This window comes from Theropithecus gelada, chromosome 16 (genome assembly GCF_003255815.1).
Source record: "Theropithecus gelada isolate Dixy chromosome 16, Tgel_1.0, whole genome shotgun sequence".
Taxonomy (NCBI): Eukaryota; Metazoa; Chordata; class Mammalia; order Primates; family Cercopithecidae; genus Theropithecus; species Theropithecus gelada.
In genome coordinates, this window is record NC_037684.1 from 57038241 (window position 1) to 57057587 (window position 19347).

A 19347-nucleotide genomic window follows, 5' to 3' on the forward strand; every position below is an offset into this window, starting at 1 on the left:
CTCTATGGATTTGCCTCTTTGGATATTTCATGTAGATGGAATCATATAATGTGTGACGTCTGTGTCTGGTTTCTTTCACTCGGCACGGTATGTTCAAGGTTCACCCAGCTTAGGGCACACGTCAGCACTTCATTCCTTTTATGACTGAATAATATTCCACTGTACGGAGAATATTTGGTTTTTCCTTGTCTGTTGATGTTTCTACCTTTTGGCTATTGGGAGTAGTGCTGCCATGAACATTTGTGTAGGACGTACGAACATATGTTTTTAATTCCCTTGGGCATATACTTAGAAGTAGAAATGTGTAATTAAAAATAAAAGAATTCGGATTGCTTTGCTTTTTCTATTTGGCAGAGCTACCCCTTCATACTAGGCATGGCACATTAACACTGTGAGATGCACTGAAACAAGGAGGGACCACGTCTTCTCGATCTTAATTACATTTGGAAGAACAGAAAGGAAGAGGAACAGAAAGAAGTTTAAAGTGGAGGCTGAAACTTGAAAATGCTCACAACTTGACTCGATAATTCCACTAGTGTCGTAAGAAAATAATCTCACTCCTTTGGGTAAGAGTCAGCGAAGAGGAGATAAGAGAGAAGAGAAAAGATGAAAAACATAATCTCAAAAGTATATAAAATTAGTAGACAAAAATATTCATATAGCCCTATTTATAAAAGTGAGAAAAAACTAAGGGTCCTTTGAGAAAAGAATAATTGGGGAAATTACTGAGTATCTACAAAATTAACTCTTTCTGTGGTTGAGAAAGAACTTAAGCTGTGACATATGAAGGATATTTTCATATGTGTGTGTGAATTCACACAGAAATTAACTCAAAATAGATCAAAGATATAACTCAAAGTGGATGGAAGATATAAATGTAGCAGCTGAAACTATAAAACTCTTAGGAGGAAACCTAGGTAAGTCTTTGTAGCCTTGGATTACGTAATAGTTTCTTGGATATGACACTAAAACACAAGCAAGAACAAAAAGATAATTAACCTTCATCAAAACTGAAATCCTGTGAAATGACTATCTAGAGAGTGAAAACAACCCACAGATGGGAGAAAACATTTGCAAATCATATGTCTGATATACGACAGAATATATAAAGAAGTTAGAAAGGCCGGGCACGGTGGCTCATGCCTATACTCCGAGCACTATGGAAGTGGTATTCACGCGGTGAAAACCTGCGCAGATACTCACAGCGGTATTCACGCAGTGAAAAGGCGGAAACCACCCGAATGTCCACCGGTTGATGAAGAGACAACAGTATGTGCATCACCCACACAATGGTGCAGTATTCAGCCATCAAAATGCAGCGCTGACACACGCCACAACATGGGTTAGGCTCGCTATGTACATCACCCACACAATGGTGCACTATTCAGCCATCAAAATGCAGCGCTGACACACGCCACAACATGGGTAAGGCTTGCAGACACTGTCTAGAGGGAGGGAAGGCAGACACAAAAACCAGGCATTGTAGCATTTATGTGAAGTGTCCAGAACAGGCATCCATAAAGACAAAAGTCGATTCGTAATTGTCCAGGGCTGGGGAAAGAGAACTTGAAGGTCCTGCCTGCTAAGGAGGGATTTCCTCTGGGGTAACAGAAATGTTCTGGACTTGCACAGCTGGGATTGTGGCATCATCTTGTGAATATATGAAACCAACTGAACTGTGTATTTTAAACGATAAATTTCATGTGACATTTTGTGACATGAGTTACATCTCAATTTTAAAAACAAAATAAGCAGAGAAAAATGTATTTAAAGAATACAATTTCAACTGTGTAAAATGCATAGAAAGAATAGACCCAAATCCTCATCTCTGATTTGGATGACTTTTTTTCCCTGCTTCTCTATTCTCGCCTATACTTTCCAAATTTTCTATCCTGATCCTGTATTATTCTCTTCTCAGAAACAAAAGTTAATCGTCCCTCAGGATATTATTCAAATGGAAGAATACACTTCTTTAGCACCAGTAAAGTATCCATAAAATATTTTCCAACACTGAAGGGAGTGCATCAGGTGGGGGAAGCTGTCGCTGTCAGAGACCGACATCCTCAAGCCGTGGCAGAGCTGGGAACCCTGCCCCCTTCCTCACACAGCCTCCCTCATGCAGGTATTAAGCTGCCAGAAGGCCAAGGCGTAGAGTGAGACATGCCGGGTGGGCTTTCATGAGTCGTGAGCCTTTTACATACGCTCTTATGCTCAAATTGCATGGTTGACAATTATATCCATCTAGCTTCTGTCTTTACAACGTAAGTATACATGTATATTAAAACGACCCCTATAAGCCAAAGGACAAGTCTCTTTCAAAAGGCAACGTATGCAATGGTCAAGAGGAAGGGAAGGCCGGGCGCGGTGGCTCAAGCCTGTAATCCCAGCACTTTGGGAGGCCGAGACGGGCGGATCACGAGGTCAAGAGATCGAGACCATCCTGGCTAACACGGTGAAACCCCGTCTCTACTAAAAATACAAAAAATTAGCCGGGCGCGGTTGTGGGCGCCTGTAGTCCCAGCTACTCGGGAGGCTGAGGCAGGAGAATGGCGTGAACCCGGGAGGCGGAGCTTGCAGTGAGCTGAGATCCGGCCACTGCACTCCAGCCTGGGCGGCAGAGCGAGACTCCGTCTCAAAAAAAAAAAAAAACAAAAACAAAAAAAAAAAAAAGAGGAAGGGAAATCCAGCTGCATAAAATGGGAAAATTTTTTATTTTATTTAAAAAAAAAAACAAAACAAACCTCCAGTGAAGCAGTTATAAAAACCTAATCCGATCTACTCTGCTTCCCGCAGACGGCTGAATGTAATTTGTTCACCTTGAATCTAATCATCAAGTCACTAACGATGCATATGGATACAGTTACGTCATAGCCAGACATTCTCTTTTAATTTCAAGGCATTTTAATTTACAGACTATCTTGAATTCCTCCTAAAGGGTCAGAAGTTGAGGCAACTGGGAAAAGCACAGGCAGCTCACCTCCTCCGGTAATAGTCACAGCACAGGACATCGTAAAACTGGTCAAGTACGGTAAAAGCAACAAACCCTGTCCCTGAGGCTCTTTCAGTCTAAAGTTCTATCAGATGTTGAAGTCACAGCTCTTGAAAAAGAGCAAAGGATGATGCATCCCACGGATGGGTCAGGAGGCGCTGAGCTGTGGTGGGTCTTCCTGGCGAGCTGGCCACACCCTCAAGCTCATCCTCACTGTTTCACTGTCGCCAAGGACTGGAGAGGTCCTGAATGATACAGTGAGGGCGGCGGTGGGGGCAGCGTGGGGATGAGGTATGGCCTAGGGAGGGGCAGCAAGGGAGAGTCTCTGGACATTTTGGCTCCTTAGCTGACATCACCTGTTTCGTGGCACCTTTCTGAGGAATGCAGCAACTTTCTATAAAATTTGGCATATATCAAAAGGTATCAAGATATACCTTGGTTCATTTCATAATTTATTCTGGTATTTTGAAACAAAATGGTAGCCAAAAAGGACTTTCCAAAGAGTGTATCCTGAAAGCGAGGTAGCATGGGGAAGGGACCAGGGGCCAGGGAGCAGCAAATCTCCAGGCAGGGCCCCCAGCAGCTAGACCGGGGGTCAGGACAGCTGGAACTCCCGGCCTTGCTCAGGCAGCCCCTTCCGGCTGCTTTGTGTTGGGAGCACGGTCGGTAGCCACGATTAATTCACCAGGGTCCCTGCCACTGAGGGTCGCAGAATAAAGGTGAAGAAGGTTGTGCAAGGCCCACAATGAGATGATGGTGGGGACCAGGCCCAGTGTGAACATCACCCAGAGCCACAGCCTTCACGTCTCCTCACAGCAGAGCTGCAGTGAACCGATTCCTCGAGGCCCGGCCCACCTGGATGAAGTGGCCACAGGGCTTCTGTTGCCTCCTAGAAACTTATCTTTAAGAGAAAATCCTTGAAGGATATCAGACAGCCCTTGTCAGGATTTGGAATGCAGAATAACCGCCAGGTCGTGATACCTGACACAAAGAACAGGGTCTGGAGGACGAGGTTGAATTAAAGAAGTTGAAGGGGTTAGAGGAGTCTGTGGCGAGGAGAGCTGACAGCTGACTCCATTGAGAGGGAAAGAAAGAACTCACGGTACTCATCGGGCTTTCCCGGCTACGGATTTATAACCTGACACTCTGCAAACCTGATAGGAGACGAGAGCAACTGAACAACGAAGAGGGGATGCCTTACAGACCAGTTCTGCCAAAACATTTCAAATATGAACACCAAAAAGGAAGGAGCTGGGGGAAAAGGCTGAAGTGCTCCTAGCTGACCCCTGACCACCACCCCAGAGCACCTGCCGGAGCCAGGAGACACCGGGCTCCGGTCCAGGAGCTGGGCTCTGGCTGAGCGAGTTCAGGCCTGAGCCACCAGTACCCCCAGCCCTGTCCTCCCAGGACAGAAGGTGGCTGACAGTTGGCCAACTGCCGCTCTGACAGGCCTGTACCTGTGTTTTTCAATACAGCATTGTCTTTGCGAACTTGAGTAAGCTCCTTCAGTTTTTCATGGTCTCTACGTGGTTACCCTGTTCAGCAGCCTCAGCCTGTCCAGGAGGGCCTTCCCTGCCCTCGTTCCCTGCCCTCGTTCCCTTAGCACTTTTGGCCTTTGGGGGATTTTTCCTCAGACAGGTCCTGGGACAGACCCAGGTTCACAGGCTACCCTGGTCCTCGGATACAACAGGGCCATTTGTTCCTCCATGGTCCTATAGCTCCCTAAATGTAAAAGAAAAATCACCAGGACGTAGGGCCCAGCCAGAGAGGGTGAAGAATGGCTCAAAACAAGGGCTTGGCAAGAACGTCATTCAAGCATCCTTCACTGGGACCTATTTCCCATCCGGTTATCTGGATTACCAGCTCACAGAGCCTGTCCTGACGCTCTCCGGACCCTGCCCAGCCAGAGGCCACGGGAGCTCAGGGGGCTACTCCCAGGTGGGGCCTGTGCTCAATGCTCAAACCTCATGCTTGTCCCCGGCAGACCTCTGTAGGGCTGAATCCAGTGCCACACATATCTGTGCTTGAAACCAGGCAGAAGCATGGCTTGGGAAGGTCCGAGAGGAGAGCCAGCAAGAGGAAATTAGGAGGTTGCTAAAGCCAACCTTGTACTTCTCAGGAGAAACGCACGACTCCTTCAGTGGGATCTCTGTTCCCTACTTCCTTATCTTTTTCTTTTTTTTTTGAGATGGTCTCACTTTGTCACCCAGGTTGGAGTGCAGTAGTGCAATCTCAATTCATTGCAACCTCTGCCTCCTGGGCTAAAGCGATCCTCCTGTCTCAGCCTCTCGGGTAGCTAGGACTATAGGAGTACACCATCATGCCCTGCTAAAATTTCCCAGGTAGCTGGGACTACAGGCATGTCCCACCACGCCCTGTTAATGTTTCCCGGGTAGCTGGGACTACGGGCATGCACCACCACGCCCCACTAGTATTTCCCGGGTAGCTGGGACTACGGGCGTGCACCACCACGCCCCGCTAATACTTCCTTTTCTGACCTGCACTTTCTTTAAGGCTATTTTCATCTGGTTTGTGACCGTTTTCCCCCTTGTTACTAAAAAGAAATAAATATTGAACATTAGTCAGCAAGCAGAGAAGTATACATATTTTTGATGTGCCAACTAGGAAGAAAGAGTATTTTGTGGTTTCAGTTGCATTTTATTTTAACAAAGTCATGAGTGAGCCCACGTAGGCAGGACCTTGTGGTCTGGCCTCAAAATTGGGTTGCTGCCACCACCACTCTGCAGCAGTCCATTGCCTGAAAGACCAGCCCGATTCACCTGCTCCACCTACTCTGAGGCTGGCCTCGTGGGACAAAGAGAGAATTCCACTGAAGTCTCAGGGTTTTAGGACCGGAAGGGTAGGAGCTACAGAAGGTGACAGAGGTGAAGGGGGAACAAGTGAGTGGGACTCCAGGTCCAAGTCCCAGCCTGGCCCCTGCTTCAATCACAGTAGCTCAGTTTCATGTTTTTACACATTAGCTCCGTGGCCTAGGGTAAGTTTCAAATGAGTATAGCACCTACTTCCTATGGCTGATGAAGCAGAGTGACTGACTGTAGGTAAACGCACCTAGTATAGTGTGGGTCACCAAGTGGATGTTCAAAGCACGGTAGCTATTGTGTTCGGATTCTACATTCGATTTTTTTTTTTTTTTTTGAGATGGAGTCTCGCCCTGTCGCCCAGGCTGGAATGCAGTGGGGCAATCTTGGCAGGCACCCACCACCACACCTGGCTGATTTTTTGTAGTTTTAGTCGTGATAGCACGCTGCTCGCAAACTCCTGACCATAAGTGATCTTCCCACCTCAGCTTCTCAAAGTGCTGGGATTATAGGCATGAGCCACCGCACCCAGCCTCTACATTAGATTTTGTTACAAGAAAGGATTTGGAAATCACTGATTTGGCCCATCTCTCTCATTTTAAAACAATTGAAAAATAACGTTGTTAAAGTACATATAAAGTATGTAAATGCATTTGTATAAGAAAATTTCCAAAAAACTATACCAGAGTAAATGGAAAAAAATATTTCCTTGCTTCTCTACCTACTCTCACTCCAACTTCCTTCCTGAGAGACATCCACTGTTACCATTTCCAGACCTCTTTCTTATACATTTACGCACATAAACATGCTTTTTACTTTTTCCATAAAAGACATTATACCTCCCAAAGTGCTGGGATGACAGGTGTGAGCTGCCGTATCCGGCCCCCATTCCACCACTTTTAAACTGTGTGTAGCATCTCATGGCATGGATGCACCATAATTTATTTAACCATTCTTCAATAATAAACATTACAGACATATCCAAGTCTTTTGCTTTTAAGGCTGAGTTCACCTCTTTCTTTGTGCATCTTCCTCTACATGTATGGATTTTTTTAGACTTCCGGTTTAGATGTAACATTGTTGTTTGATAGGACACGCATATTTACATTTCTGAAAGTTCTGATAATGACAATTTATGCACCAAAAAGGTATCAAGCTATATACTAGCACTAAAATCCTGTACTATTAGTCCTTTTGTAAACCTGATTTTTTTTTCTTTTTGTAAACCTGATGTAGGAAAAATATCCTGTTTTCTTTTTTTTCATGTTTATTAGCCAACTGCATTTCTTCAGTGAATCATCTGTTTGACCCTGTATTCATTTTTCAAATGGGTTACTTGTCTTTTCCTTACTGATTTTTAGGAGTTCTTTATATGTGCTAGATATTAATCGTTTGTGTCATACAGCTTAAACTGTTTTTTTTAAATTTTATTTATTTATTTAATTAATTAATTAATTAATTAATTTATTTATTTATTTTGAGATGGAGTCTCGCTCTGTCGCCCGGGCTGGAGTGCAGTGGCCAGATCTCGGCTCACTGCAAGCTCCGCCTCCCGGGTTCACGCCATTCTCCTGCCTTAGCCTCCCGAGTAGCTGGGACTACAGGTGCCCGCCACCTCGCCTGGCTAGTTTTTTGTATTTTTTAGTAGAGACGGGGTTTCACCGTGTTAGCCAGGATGGTCTTGATCTCCTGACCTCGTGATCCGCCCGTCTCGGCCTCCCAAAGTGCTGGGATTACAGGATTGAGCCACCATGCCCGGCCAGCTTAAACTGTTTTTTAATCCCTTGATGGTTTCTGGTCTCTTTTTCCAAAAGAATTTTGTTCTCTTTATGTTGTCAAACCTTTCAGCACTTTTCTTCATGGCTTTTGGGTTTTATGTCTTATGTAGTCTCACTAATATTCTGTTATTAAATGATAGGCGGGCATGGTAGCTCACACCTGGAATCCCAGCACTTTGGGAGGCCAAGGTGGTGGGCAGATCACCTGAGGTCAGGAGTTTGAGACTAGCCTGACCAACATGGTGAAACCCTGTCTCTACTGAAAATACAAAAATTAGCCAGGTGTGGTGGCGCGCACCTGTAATCCCAGCTACCCGGGAGGCTGAGGCAGGAGAATCGCTTGAACCCAGGAGGCGGAGGTTGCAGTGAGCCGAGATCACCCCACTGCACTCCAGCCTGGGTGACAGAGCAAGACTCTCTAAAAAAAAACATAGAAAAATAAATAAATAAATAAATAAATAAATAAATAAATAAAGGATAGTCCTTTCTTCTCATTTAACAGGGAAGGCAGTTCACTACGTTACAGTGGAATCGGGATTAGGCCACGCATCTTCTCTCTCGACTGCAGGTCCAAGGACTTTTCTACTAAATCACATTGCTTCTCTATTGTTACCAGCAGTTAAAAAAACCCAAAATCTAACTTAAAAGAAAATTCAAAGGTATGATTCTCTCAATGTGGATATCTTCTTCCCTCCCTCCTTTCTTCTTTCCCTTTCCATTCCTGCCTGCATGGGTTCTGTGTATACTCTGCACGACTCGAGGAGACAGAGGAGCCAGCTACAATTTCTGCATTCAAGGAGCTCAATGTCTACGCATATGTAATGATGCAAACAGAAATGACCATAGAACATAGTCTATGTTCTATGGTTTCCCAGTGGATAGGAAATCTGAAGATAGCATATTGATGTGTTAGCAGGGAGTCTGGAATACTCCAAAAAGAGGTTTACTCCTTTCTCTTTCTTTATTTTAGAGATAGGGTATCACTATGTTACCAACCATAGCTCACTGCAGCCTCAACTCCTGGGCTGAAGTGATCCTCCCGCCTCGGCCTCCCAAGTCACTGGAACTAAGGGGTGCACCCGACTAATTTTTTTTTTTTTTTTAATTTTTTGTAGCGATGAGGTCTCGCTATGTTGCCCAGGCTGGTCTCGAACTCCTGGTCTCAAGCAATCCCGCCTCGGCCTGCCAAAGTGCTGGGATTACCGGTGTGAGTCACTGCATCGAGCCAAAAAGAAGAGGTTTCCAGAGAGAAAATTTGGACTTGGTCTTTGACTACACAGAGACAAATGTTTAACCGGCAGTACTATGTTCCACCTTTCCAATGGAGGCGTGTAGTCCCCAGGCCTGTATACCTGGCTTTGGGGTTTACAGAGACTCATTGACCTAGTTTGCTCAGCAGAGATGTTAAAAGGTAAACCCTAAAGTAAAAACATATCCTAATTGTAACCAAATCTGACAGCTGATAAAGTAATAAGGTATTTGTGACCGAATAAGGCCTCTGACTCACAAAATTACTAGTCGGTAAAACGGGATCAATACTTAGGAAAAACGATGACAGGGCATTCTAGAAACATGAGGTACTGCATCACAGACAAATGATAAGTCCACACAGAGTGCTCTCTATCATCACTGTTCCCAGCAGCTCAGAGAAATCACGGCAGTGAGGGAGTACGCACTGAAGCCACTGGACAGAGTCACCACACAGTGAACACTGAATCCCAACCACCCAACCCCCTGATTTCACATGGCAGCCCCCTAGGGAAGGTCTTACCAGGCTCCCATCGGTCAGGGTGCAGCCAGAGAAGCGTTTTGCGAGAAACCCCTCAAAGTTAGTTGTTCTTTGAATAGCAAAAAGCAGCAATTTCACTTCAATTTCCTTCGCTCTGGTACGCATAATCTTGGCAAGTTCTGTCCTTCAAAACAAAGAGATAAGAATACTATCAAACAAACTGCTCATTCATTCAAAAGAAGACAAAGTAAATGGACTTAACTTCTATTCAGGAAAAAAAAAACGTACGTAGTCATTTCAAACCCTGAGGTCTGTTACCAGCTTAGTCTAAAATCTAGGGAGTAGAAATACATGTTCTAAACAAGAATTTTAAGGTGAAATTATCCACCAGGCAAAAAAAATCAGGGGTTATGGATTTTATATGTATATTATTTGTTTGTTTGTTTTTGAGATGGAGTCTCCCTCTGTCACCCAGGCTGGAGTGCAGTGGTGCGATCACTGCAACCTCCACCTCCTGGGTTCAAATGATTCTTTTTTTTTGTATTTTTAGTAGAGACAGGGTTTCACCATGTTGGCCAGGCTGGTCTCAAACTCCTGATCTCAGGCGATCTGCCCGCCTCGGCCTCCCAAAGTGCTGGGATGACAGGCGGGAGCCACCAGTAATTTGTTTTCACAGTTACTACATTGCCTGTATCTTTGAACTGTTGAAGAATTGGATAATAATACATACGGAGCACCTAGTTTTTTATTAGTGTATATATCCTATATAATTTCACAAGTCATTAATTACTGAATTATAAACCCCTGTCTCTTCCTAAGGGCCCAGTAATCATCTCTTCAACTGGATGGCGTAAGTCCTGGAAACATGCCAGGGACAGGATCGCCACGGCAAAAGTGACAAGCACGCTTAGCTGGTCCCTGCCCAAGAAGCGCCGGTGCAGCTCGCTCAGACGTTCCGTCTCAGACGCTCAGTTGCTGGTGAACAGGGACGTGCGAGTTCTTAGTAAGGACTAAGCTATCATCTTCCCACACAAATCAATGATGAAATCAAACAAAGAGTCTCTGAGTTTATTTAAGAATGATGTATCTGTAGGATTTTAGCCAAAATTCTAACAATAGAAACTTGGCAGCAACACTGCCATTAGCCAAGACAACAATGGCAGGTACTGGCGCTCACAGAGACGTGCTGGCTCTGGCACACGTCCAGTCTCTCCCAGGCTCCATTTCTCACTGAGCCGGTTTGCACGTCTGCTGAACTGTACGCTAAAAGGAATGAGCTAACAGTTTCTCAAGGAACTCACTCTTTATTTTGTTAACCGGGATTTAGAAGGTGACAATCTCAACTGATCTCAAACCAAGGCTAAAAGGTTCTCTAAATCTACAGGAGTCAATGCGTTTCTTTTTCTTTCTTTCTTTTCTTTTCCTTCTTCCCTTCCACTCTCCCTCCCTCCCTTCCTTCCTCACTTCCTTCCTTCTCTCACTCGCTCTCTCTCTCTCTTTTTTTTTTTGAGACAGGGTCTCCCTCTGTCACCCAGGGCTGGAGTGCAATGGCACGATCATGGCCTACTGCAGCCTCGACCTCTGGGACTCAAGCAATCCTCCCACCTCAGCCTCTCTAGTAGCTGGGATTACAGGTGCTTGCCACCATGACCAGCTAATTTTTGCATTTTTTGTAGAGATGGGGTTTTGTCATGTTGCCCAGGCTTATCTCAAACTCCTAGGCTCACATGATCCACCTGCCTTGGCCTCCCGAAGTGCTAGGATTATAGGCATAAACCACTAAGCTTGACCCAACGTGTTTCTTAGAACAACAGCCACATAGAATGGAGCTGAGCGCACCTGCAGTTGCAGCTACTTGGATGGCTGAAGCAGGAGGGCTGCCTGAGCCCAGGAGTTCAAGGCTGGGGTGTGCTATCACCATGCCTGTGAATAGCCACTGTACTCCAGCCTGGGCAACACCGCAAGACTCCCATCTCTTAAAACAACAACAAAAAAGCCACACAGAATGAACACCAAGCGTGAACACTACCATGAACTACGGACTATCACCCTGGGTGATGATGATGTGTCTGTGTAGCTTCATCTGCTGTGACACATATGCCCCTCTGGTGGAAGGTGCTGACCATGGGGAGACTATGCACGTGGGGCAGGGAGCACCTGGGAACTCTCTGTATCTTCTGCTCAATTCTGCTGGGAACCTCAAACTGCTCTAAAAAATGAAATCTATTTTAAGAAAAGCCAATATCCCTTAAAACACTTTTCCCCCACGATGTGTTTAAAACATGTAATTTGACTATACCTTCCATGATTTTAACAAAAAGACCACCATGAATTCTGGGAAGGTGGCTGACTTATGCTTAGATATGGGCTTTTCTTTCTCTTTTTCACCTGGCTTTAGATATAACTGTGTACCACTGGGGAAAAATATATAACTAATATGAACCAGTTACCAACACTGTTGTAGTGTAGCTGCAAACAAAGTATTAAAAGGAGTTCAAGACCAGCCTGAACAACATAGCAAACTCTTGTCTCTACAAAAAATACACACACAAAAATTAGCCGGTGTGGTGGCACACACCTGCAATCTCAGCTACTCCGGAGGCTGAGGTGGGAGAATCACTTGAGCCGGGGAGGTCAAGGCTGCTGTGAGCCGTGATCACACCACTACACTCCAGTCTGGGTGACAGAGTGAGACCCCGTCTCAAAAAAAAAAAAAAAAAAAGTCTGGGCCGGGCGCGGTGGCTCACGCCTGTAATCCTAGCACTTTGGGAGGCCGAGACGGGCGGATCACAAGGTCAGGAGATCGAGACCATCCTGGCTAACACGGTGAAACCCCGTCTCTACTAAAAAGTACAAAAAACTAGCCGGGCGAGGTGGCGGGCGCCTGTAGTCCCAGCTACTCGGGAGGCTGAGGCAGGAGAATGGCGTAAACCCAGGAGGCGGAGCTTGTAGTGAGCCGAGTTCGCGCCACTGCACTCCAGCCTGGGTGACAGAGCAAAGACTCCGTCTCAAAAAAAAAAAAAAAAAAAAAAAGTCTGACTCTGGCTTTAGCTTTGTCATAGATATACTGATTTGACCTTCCTGGGCTTTAGTTTTTTTAATATAAACAGACTACCTGTCCTTGGGCTACACACATGGATAATGTAGAGAGGATGAATGAAAGAAGGTCTTTAAAATGCTTGGAAAGCTCAGATGCAGGCCAGGTGCAGTGGTTCATGCCTGTAATCCCAGCACTTTGGGAGGCCGAGATGGGCGGGCAGATCACCTGAGGTCAGGACTTCAAGACCAGCCTGGCCAACATGGTGAAATCCCGTCTCTACTAAAAATACAAAAATTAGCCAGGTGTGGTTACACATACCTGTAATCCTTGCTACCTGGGAGACTGAGGCATGAGAATCACTTGAACCCAGTAAACGGAGGTTGCAGTGAGCTGGGACTGTACCACTGCGGCACTCCAGCCTAGGTGACAGAGTGAGACTCTGTCTCAAAATAAAAGCTCTAACTATCCAGAGGCTACACACACCGTACTGGGAGTGGGAAATTCACTCAACACAAGCTTCCTCAGTGTCTGCTATGTCATTAAAGTAGATACTGCCCTGTCTCTATGGAACTATCTATCTAGCAAGTCAGAAAATAAAAACGATGATGGGACACACACACAGCACACTGACATACGCGGTATCGACTGGGGAAAACGTGGGGTAGAGGAATCGCTGTAAGTCAAGCTGGTTGACAAGCCTTGAGTTGGTGGAGAAGGTAGAGACTGCTTGAGGCAAGAACTACACCAAGGAAAGTCCCAGAGCAAAGACGGGGGCAGAGGGAGCAGCCGGTGGGGCCACCGTTGGGTACGAGGATGGCATCAATCATCTGGTGAGGTCTGGAGGTGGCACCAAATCCACAGGACAACGTGGAACCGCTAGAGACTGGGGAACTGATGGTGAAACTTCGACGAACAACAAAACCAGTAGAGAACTGGCACCTACCTTGTCACGTGGCAAAATTCCACCGCAATCCTCTCAGCCATGCACCACTCACGTGGAAACATGCGGCCGTATTTCTCCTCATAGTCCACAAGCTGGCGTTTTATCCAGGCGTAGCGTCTGTCGATTTTGTCCAGCCAAGCAACCTGGTGAAGGTGAAGATCAAAAACCACCCCAGTGGTTAGAAGTAGAACTGGCAGTTTAAGGAAACAAGCAAAAACACAGAGCCAAGCAAAACGGAACCAACCTCCGTATTTCTCATGGTTTTAAAGAATCTAGGCCACGTTTTTTACTTGATTTTTTACTTAAAAATCCAGAGGTTTTTGGCTCGGCACAGTGATGCAGGCCTACAATTCCAGCACTTTGGGAGGCCAGGGCGGGCAGATCACCTGACGTCAGGAGTTCGAGACCAGCCTGACCAACATGGAGAAACCCCGTCCCTACTAAAAAATACAAAAATCAGCCAGGTGTGACGGGCGCCTGTAATCCCAGCTGCTTGGGAGGGGGAGGCAGGAGAATCGCTTGAACCCAGGAGGCGGAGGTTGCAGTGAGCTGAGATCGCACCACTGCACTCCAGCCCGGGCAACAAGAGCAAAACTCTGTCTCACAAAAAAAAAAAAAAAAATCCAGAGGTTTTTAACCTGGGGTCCATGATTGGCCTTCAGGGGTCTATACACTTCCAGAAACTATAAGCAGAATTTTATGCACAGGTGCATGTTTCTGAATTTCTCCAAAGGGTCAGTGACCTCAAAAGACTTAAGAACTATAAAGTCAGCCCCTAGGACTCACAGCTCAACAATCAACACTGGAAGACAGTCACACTACAAGGAAGTCTAAATCAGCAGGCTTGACAGCATTCATTTTTCTTTTTTTTTTTTTTTTTTTTGAGACGGAGTCTCGCTCTGTCGCCCAGGCTGGAGTGCAGTGGCCGGATCTCAGCTCACTGCAAGCTCCGCCTCCCGGGTTCACGCCATTCTCCTGCCTCAGCCTCCCGAGCAGCTGGGACTACAGGCGCCCGCCACCTCGCCCGGCTAGTTTTTTGTATTTTTTTTTACTAGAGACGGGGTTTCACCGTGTTAGCCAGGATGGTCTCGATGTCCTGACCTCGTGATCCGCCCGTCTCGGCCTCCCAAAGTGCTGGGATTACAGGCTTGAGCCACTGCGCCCGGCCAGCATTCATTTTTCAATAAAATTCAAAGGTTACATCTGATCTCATTTGGTCAATACTTACATCTTGGTTTTCTTGAAAAAGTACTAGATACTCTGACAGATGCTGTTTAATGAACTTTTTGATGATTTCCTGTTTGATCCTGGGGTCTAGAATATTAGCAACCAGACACGCATCTCGTAGAACATTGCTGGGTCCTCCGGGTCTCTAGGAAAACAAACAACATGTACCAGATTAAAAGCCAGAAGCCACCTTTAAACCTCATGGATTCTCACAGCCGCTACTTCTTGTCTCTACGCATGGTGAGTCTTCTCCTGCTCCTTTACGCTCATTCTTTCCACTGTGGATGGACCCATCAGTTACCTGTTGTTCCTCGAGGACGCAATCCTTACACTCGCTTTACAGCAGGAGACACGAAAACTACCCTGTGAATCTGCAATGAGATCTTTTGGGAAACAGGTAGTAATGATCACGGGAAATTTGACTTTCTGCAAACCATAACTAAAAGAGACCTAAAAGTTCGAACACCACTGGTCTCTGACGTCAGAAGACACCACTGAAGAGGCCGAGGAGTGGGGATGCCACCGGCCTCTCTCCCACGAGTGGGGATGCCACCGGCCTCTCTCCCAAGAGTGGGGATACCACCGGCCTCTCTCCCACGAGTGGGGATGCCACCGGCCTCTCTCCACATGTGCCACTTTTCCCTGACTCCAATCTCTGGGATTCCTGTTCTTAAAGTGCTATGTTTTTGCCAAATAGTGTGGTCGCCTTTAACATATAAAACCAGGTTCCAAGCCATGACACGTGCTCCACGATAGTGAACCACCTAGAAAGGCAGCCAAAGAGAAAACCCTGTGATACTGGCCTGAATGAACACTGAAAAGGTAACGGGGGCTGGACTGACACGTCATGATGGGAAGGTCTTTGTGACCCAAGTTTTGCTCAGACTAGTCACTGAGTGAACGTGCTGGCTAAGTAGACTACAGTGAAAAGAACACCTGGAATCTGCTCCTGGCTTGGCTAAAAAGCTGTGCATGCAGCTTCGACGCACTTACTCGGCCTCACCTGCAAAACAATCGACTCTAGGTGATGAGTAAGGTTCTTCTAAATCTTTATTTTATTTTTTGTCAACTCTTTCCAATTCCATCCATCTCATTTGAAGTTCCACTGCTTCCAAAGTGTGATATAAGCTGCCTGAGACCTAAATTGTTAAAATGTTGACTTACTCCATGCTGAGTGGCTTTTATGTCATCCGCTGAACACCCTAACTTCTCAATTCTCGCTTCAGGATGAAAGTGACCCCATAGAGAAGTCACAGAGGCCAAAACCTATGGGTTTGCGTGTTCAGATTTTTCATTTACAAAGAGTTTACTAGGTTGCGTTGGAAAAATGTTTTTAAATCTTAATTTCCATTTATTTTTTAAAATCTTAATTCCCGTTTGTGAAATAGAAATAGTAACACAGGGCCTTTAAATAAAGCCCATAGTCTTTAAAAAGGAAAAAAGAAAACTAGGTCAGGCGCGGTGGCTCACGCCTGTAATCCCAGCACTTTGGGAGGCTGAGGCGGGCAGATCATGAGGTCAGGAGATTGAGACCCATCCAGGTTAACACGGTGAAACCCCGTCTCTACTAAAAAGAAATACAAACAATTAGCCGGGCGTGGTGGCGAGCACCTGTAGTCCCAGCTACTCGGGAGTCTGAGGCAGGAGAATGGCGTGAACCTGGAAGGTGGAGCTTGCAGTGAGCCGAGGTCGCGCCACCGCACTCCAGCCTGGGCGACAGCGTGAGACTCCAAGACTCCATCTCAAAACAAGAAAACAAAAACAAAAACAAAACCGCATACACAAACATGCAGTCACCACGCGAGAGAAACGGGAGGCACGCTGTTAGAACCATTTTAATTTCATCTGCCCAGTGGTATCTGGGAAAAAAGATATACAGTAGGTCTCTTCTAAATAATGAAGATGGGCTTCATCCACATCTTCCTGAAATTTCTAGAAGCTGAAATGGGTGGCCGGGCACGGTGGCTCACGCCTGTAATCCCAGCACTTTGGGAGGCCGAGGCAGGCGGATCACCTGAGGTTGGGAGTTCGAGATCAGCCTGGCCAACACGCAGAAACCCCGTCTCTACTAAAAATACAAAATTAGCCAGGCATGGTGGCAGGTGCCTGTAATCCCAGCTACTCGGGAGGCTGAGTCAGGAGAACTGCTTGAACCCAGGGGGCGGAGGTTGCAGTGGGCTAAGATGGCACCATTGTACTCCAGCCTGGGCCAAAGAGTGAAACTCCATCAAAAAAACAAAACAAAAAAAACAACCCTAAAATGGGCTGCTGAGTACACGTGAAGCTAACCTTGTCCTAAGAAGGGCCCAGTGCTTCTCAAGAGCGAATATCCCTACAATCCTTTTTTATGTCTTTGGCCTTCATTTTGCTCATGTAATAAATAGGACTAATGGCTTTCTAATATCTACTCCCTCCCTGCAGTTACATCAGATGACTAAGGAATATCAGGTTCTCCAAGAAAAGTGCTTTACAAATAAGCATCTGATTACCAGCAGACAGCCATAAAATGTGAAGACATTAAAATCAGGAGCGGAATTCCTATAGAAAGTGATGGGCAAAAGCTGGGGCCGCTACTCCCAATTACTTCCTACGTTTCTTTTATGGAACACAAAGAAAAAATAATTAAGATATTTCCAGTTATTGAATTACAGAGCAGACGCCGGAAATGTTCCTTGGATCAGTAATGTCCCCATCTCCACCCACAGAGTAGGGTCAGGCTCCTTGCCCCTGAATGCTTCAGTATGTTCCTGCCTTGAACAATTCTTTCTCTTGAAATAGCTCAAATAATAGAGAAAAGGGCTTGCATGGTTCTTTCCTGCCCGACACACGCTAGGTGTAAAGACGGCATCTGCTACAGCTGGAAGGGTGGAGCTAAAAGCAGTTCCCCAGGCAGGATGACTGCCGAGCGGGAGGAAGCTTGTTACATGAGAAGTGCAGCCAGCAGCTCCCACGTGAAATGCTGTGGGCTTTGCAGACACAACAAACAGCTCTGCTACCAGAGCGCTCGAGGGCATTAATTCCGAAGACAGGCTTACGTCGGTCACAGTGAGGACAGTGAGGCTCCTCAGTGTGTCGCTCCGAGGGTCACATAAGCCGGTGGGTGCTCCGCCCAGCTGTCTTTTCACCAAACCAAAACCAGTAAGTTACGTAACAATCCTAAAAACACTGCGGCATGAGGGTTTTTTAAAATACAGCCATGAGAAAAAAGGAATTGACAGGGCAGACAAGATAGAAGGTTTGACCTACATTAAATTAAGCCCAAACAAATCCTCCCTTTCTGAGGCTGGAAGGAAACAGAGGAGGAACTGCCACCACCTTGGGACATTTAAAATCCAGGATGGTCTCGTTACCCTGAGCCTGCAGCAGACGGATCTGCAGCTGCCAGCGGGCACGACGGGAATGACAACCGCGTGGTGACCGGGGTGGGCATGAGCTCGGCAAGGATGCCGGTCATCTCTAAAGACGGGGAAACGCAGAGCAGTACCTTGGTGCCCTGGGAAGGAAACGCTTCTTCAAAATCGGCCAGGATTTGCTGTCCTAACTCAGTCTGCGCAGCCTTCACTCTGTGAGGAAGGGAGAACACATCGTCACCTGGCGTAATATCCTTACGTCACTACACACCGATCCACAGGGTCAAAAGGGCTGAAGTCTTTCCAGAAAGGCCAGGAAGGGTCCAGAGACGTCCACGAGGTGAGAGGTCACACACTAGTTAAGCGGCAGGCTGACGAGCAGGACCTAGGCACCCAAGGTATTCTCAGGGTGAATCTTCTACATCCCCAAAATTCTTCTGGCCAACCCTTTCCTTGAGGTCGTATGTGTTAATCTTTACACAGTTCCACTGGGGGGTAGTCGTGCTGTGGGAAAATGTTACAGAATCACATCCGCATCAAATATAAATCTAGTCAGGCACAGTGGCTCACGTCTGGAATCCCAGCATGCGGGAGGCTGACGTGAGAGGGTCGCTTGAGGCCAGCATTTCAAGACCAGCCTGGGCGACATTAGAGAGATCCGGTCTCTACAAAAAAACAAACTAAAATAAAAATTACCCAGGTGTGGTGGCACACACCTGTACTCGGGAGGCTGTGGCGGGAGGATCTCTTGAGCCCAGGACTTTGAGGATACACAGAGCTATGATCACACCACAGCACTCCAGCCCTGGGTGACAGCGAGACCTTGGCTCTCACACAAAACACTAACAAACAACAACAAATAAATCCATTTTGGATTACTGGCATAACTGCTGTCCTACTCCTGGAGTACAGAATGGGAAGAGGGTTCCACAGTGTTTTAGGATGTTTTGTAAAAAGTTATTATGGGTAGATAATCATTATATGTACATTTATAGGGTACCTGGGAAGTTTTGATACAGGCATATGATGTATAATGATCAAATCAGGGTAACTGGGGTATCCACCACCCCAAGTTGTCACTTCTCTGTGTCAGGAACATTCCAATTCCAATCTTTTAGTCATTTCTAAGTATACAATAAATTATTAACTGTAGTCGCCCCACTGTTCTACCAAACACTAGATACGATCATTCTAACTCTATTTTTGTACCCACTAGCCGTCCCACTTTCTCCCCACCTCCCTGCTACGCTTCCCAGCCTCTGGGACCCGTCGTTCTACTCTCTATCTCCATGAGTTCAGCTCTGAAAATGTTCAGCTCCCACATACGAGTGAGGACGTGAGGAGTTTGTCCTCCTGGGTCTGGCTGATTTCATCTCACATCAAGTCCGGTTCCATCCATGTAGTTGTAGTGTTTTGGGTTTCTTGTTAATCCAGAAACCAACAAGCTCATAAGTTTTAAACAAATGAATAAA

At 46.2% G+C, this 19347-nt stretch overlaps 1 protein-coding gene across 3 annotated transcripts in view; it reads right to left on the reverse strand.

Moving 5' to 3' along the window:
• VPS53 (VPS53, GARP complex subunit) overlaps positions 1–19347 on the reverse strand; it is a 164038-nt gene that overhangs the window by 74680 nt on the left and 70011 nt on the right. For all 3 annotated transcript variants that reach the window (XM_025363020.1, XM_025363018.1, XM_025363021.1), the window contains 4 exons: positions 18010–18088; positions 14527–14670; positions 13299–13441; positions 9358–9499 (listed from right to left, as the gene is read on the reverse strand). In XM_025363020.1, the coding sequence (XP_025218805.1) occupies positions 9358–9499; positions 13299–13441; positions 14527–14670; positions 18010–18088 (508 nt within the window). The remainder of the gene's footprint in view (positions 1–9357; positions 9500–13298; positions 13442–14526; positions 14671–18009; positions 18089–19347) is intronic.